At 58.2% G+C, this 3,324-nt stretch overlaps 1 protein-coding gene across 1 annotated transcript; it reads left to right on the top strand.

Annotated features, from left to right (window-relative positions):
* CSDC2 (cold shock domain containing C2) lies at positions 1 to 2,848 on the top strand. Its single transcript, XM_042816153.1, is given in 5 exon segments — positions 1 to 57; positions 60 to 143; positions 1,963 to 2,210; positions 2,295 to 2,417; positions 2,644 to 2,848. Coding segments are annotated over 5 exon segments (675 nt in total). The 3' UTR covers positions 2,807 to 2,848.
* The last annotated feature ends 476 nt before the right edge of the window (positions 2,849 to 3,324 follow it).

Here is a 3,324-nt window from a genome sequence, read left to right as displayed (position 1 = left end):
ATGCATATATACTCCAAAGGTAAACCAAGCCTCCATGATGGCTTCTGCTCTGGCTTCCTTTGGCTTGTGGCAGCTCTCCCCACGGCCTCCCTGAGAATCCGGCAGTACCGACGGAGGGAGCTTTTTATAATCAATCCATAAAGGTGACATTCATATTTTAGCGCTAACGAGGCTGTATCGTAGGCGAGACGATCTCAGCAAAGATGCTTGGAGTTGTGAGTGTGATTGGCTTAGATGGGGAGGAGAAGCTTTAAGTGTGTGTTCCCAATGAAAGCTGGCTTATCTTTTGTATAGCGATTCATTTCAGCCAAGGGGTTTTTAGCATGCAGGATACGTGGAGGAAATTGTTCCACTCTTCTTTAGCTCTTAATGGCATGATCTAGTAACCAAAAAAAAAGAGGGAGGGGGGCTATGGGGCTTTCATTAGCATTGGACAGAGACGGCATTTAGAAAACCTGAGAGACGCCGGGGCTGCAAGGACAGAGGACGGCTGAACGTTTGCTTCCCGGCTGCCCCCTCCTGTTACAACAGCCCCTTTCTGGGTCCAAAAGATGAAACCCACAATTTCACACCCAGCTCCCGGGCCACGCTCCGATTCCCAAAGGGATGGCGCAGGGTTGCAGCCCCCTGGACTGGTGGGAGGCCCAGAACCCCAGGGCTGGGTGAAGGCAAAAGGATCCCAGTGGGGGGAAGGAACACAAAGAGGAGCTGTGTGGGAGGGCCGGGGGGCTGAGGGAGATGACACCAATTAAATATGGATTGCGGGTGACGCGTGAGGGCTTCGTGCTGCTGCTGCTGCTAACGACCGGGGAGTGACAGCGGCTGGAGCTTCTGGGCCACTGCCTCACTGTGGGGCTGTGGAGTTAAACCGGGTCACAGCAGCACCCACCCGAGGGTATGTGTTTATGAGGAGTGGGGCAGACAGCGACTTGTTTGATGAGCTGCATCGTGACGAGCGAGGCTCTTGGATCTGCAGATAAAAGCCGACGTGTCTCCTGCCTGTCTATCCTAATTGGTGCGGGGTTGGTGCACGCGCCCGCTGGCAGCTCTGCACGGAGGCCTTCTCTCAAAGAAACAGGGAGGCGAAACCGTGGCTGTGCCGAGGCAGCGAGTTCTCTGGTCCCCAGCCTGCAGCAGCCTTAGCTGCCCTGGATTTCATCCCCACAGTGTGGCTGAGTGCGGGGTGGGCGCAGGGAGGACATACCCACAGCTCCCCTCTGTGGTTTTCCCCTTCCCTTTGTTTGCTGCGGGGACTCAGAAGAGGTGGGAATCAGTGTCCCAAGGGATGTGGGCCCTGTGGGCCCCTTCTCTGATGTCAGTCTTGCCTCTAAGCATTCTCCTGTCTTGCTGCTTCTGTTTCTATGTGGGATCGTGGTGCTGAGACGGCCATGGGCGGTGGGTGATGAGAATGGGCGTGCTCCTTCCCCACCGTGCTGTCTGCTCCAGAAACCTTTTCCCATGTCCTTGGTGCTTGCTAATTTCGGAGCAGAGGTGACCCCTTTCTTCACGTTCCCCGAGGGCCCTCACCTCTCAGTGTGAGTCGGAAAGCAAATTAAAGGCTCTCTGGGTTTCCTGGCATGCAATCCCAAATACACCACATGGGTGTGGGGGGCTAAGGGAGGTGCATCGTGTTAGATGCAGCCACCGAGGGGGAAAGAAATCCACAGGGTGTGGGGTTTCTGAGCAACTCCAGAGCCAGGAGGCTTAAAAACACACAAAACCCTAAAAATGTCACCAATTAGGACAGCCTGCCCATGCCTGTGCCAGCTCCTGCTCTTTGGCATGTGACACCTAGCTCCATCCTCCCGCCAATCATCCTGCAGCTGAACGTTGGGGTTTTTCTGCTTTTGGGGGCCAAAACACATGGGCTTTAATTCAGGGCTCAAACAGTGTGATGCTGACCAAGAACCTGAGGTCGATGGCCTCAGCTGACCTGTAACTACTCCCCTGTTCTCCCTGCAGCTTGCTGAAGCAGACCCCTGCCTGCTGCTCCCCACACCCAGCCCCGAGACGGAGCACCCCGCCGACCCCACCATGTCATCAGAGCCCGGCGCCCCGCCGGCCGTGCCGCCTCTGCACTCTCCCAAGTCCCCGGTCTGGCCCACCTTCCCCTTCCAGCGTGAGGGCAGCCGTGTCTGGGAACGGGGCAACCTCCTACTGCGGGACCTGCCCAGCCCACTGCCCACTAAGAGGACCAGGACCTACTCTGCGTAAGTACCCAGCAGTCCGCAGGGGATTCTGGAAATGTCTCTCTGGCTGCATGTTCAGACTTCTCCATCCCTTTCCTCCTGCAGGACGGCACGTGCTTCTGCCGGGCCCATCTACAAGGGTGTCTGCAAGCAGTTCTCCCGCTCACAGGGCCATGGGTTCATCACTCCAGAGAACGGCACAGAAGACATTTTTGTCCATGTGTCTGAGTAAGTCCACACAGTGCTGGGTATATGGGGGATAGCCGGTGACCCGGGGCTGGGGTGATGCTGTGTCCGTGGGTGATGGTGCATCCATAGCTGATACTCTTATCTCCATATATCTAAGATCCCACTGCAGGTGGGTTTCTCCCATGTGCTGGGTGCCTTCCTTGGTGCTGGGGGGCTCCATCTCTCAGCCCCACGGCCCCATCGCCTCCCCTCTCCTCTCCCACAGCATCGAGGGGGAGTACGTCCCGGTAGAGGGGGATGAGGTGACGTACAAGGTCTGCCCCATCCCTCCCAAGAACCAGAAGTTCCAAGCAGTGGAGGTGGTGCTCACCAACCTGGCGCCCCATACGAAGCATGAGACGTGGTCTGGGCAGATCATCGGCTCCTAGGTGCCTGGGGGGCCTGATGGCCGCTCGCGGGGAGCTTGGGGAAGGCTGGGCTGGCGAAGAGGCTGGGGCCACTCCTCAGCACGCAGGTGTTCACGTTCGGTGTCTTTTCTAAGGTTACAGTTTCCTTTTTGTGTGTGTTTGTACCTGTCTTTGAGGGGGATGGGGAAAGCGGTGTCCTCCCCACTGACTCCCCAGCTCCTGGGGTAGCACTGAGTCCCACATCCTTGAGCCCAAGGGGAGCGGGAGGACTGATCCTGCCCCCATCCCACTGCAGCCTGGGGCTTGTGGGGGGCTTGTCCCCGCCTCCCCAGCCCTGCTCTGGCCAGATGGGCAAATCACTGTGCCGGGAGGGGACAGCTCAGCCCCTTCTGCCCCCACCACCCCAGCCCCCCTGGAACCCCGTCCTGTGCGTGCCTGTGTGTGTGTGTCCGTAGGTCACCGTGGGGCTGAAGGGTTTGGTGATCTCCCTCTGCTCATGTTCCACACCGACACCTCCCGCCCCCTCGGTGTAGACAGGG

Source organism: Centrocercus urophasianus, unplaced genomic scaffold (genome assembly GCF_019232065.1).
Source record: "Centrocercus urophasianus isolate 14NV4802_14NV808 unplaced genomic scaffold, USGS_Curo_1.0 seq_15, whole genome shotgun sequence".
Classification (NCBI taxonomy): domain Eukaryota; kingdom Metazoa; phylum Chordata; class Aves; order Galliformes; family Phasianidae; genus Centrocercus; species Centrocercus urophasianus.
This window is presented reverse-complemented; position numbering and strand designations above follow the sequence as displayed.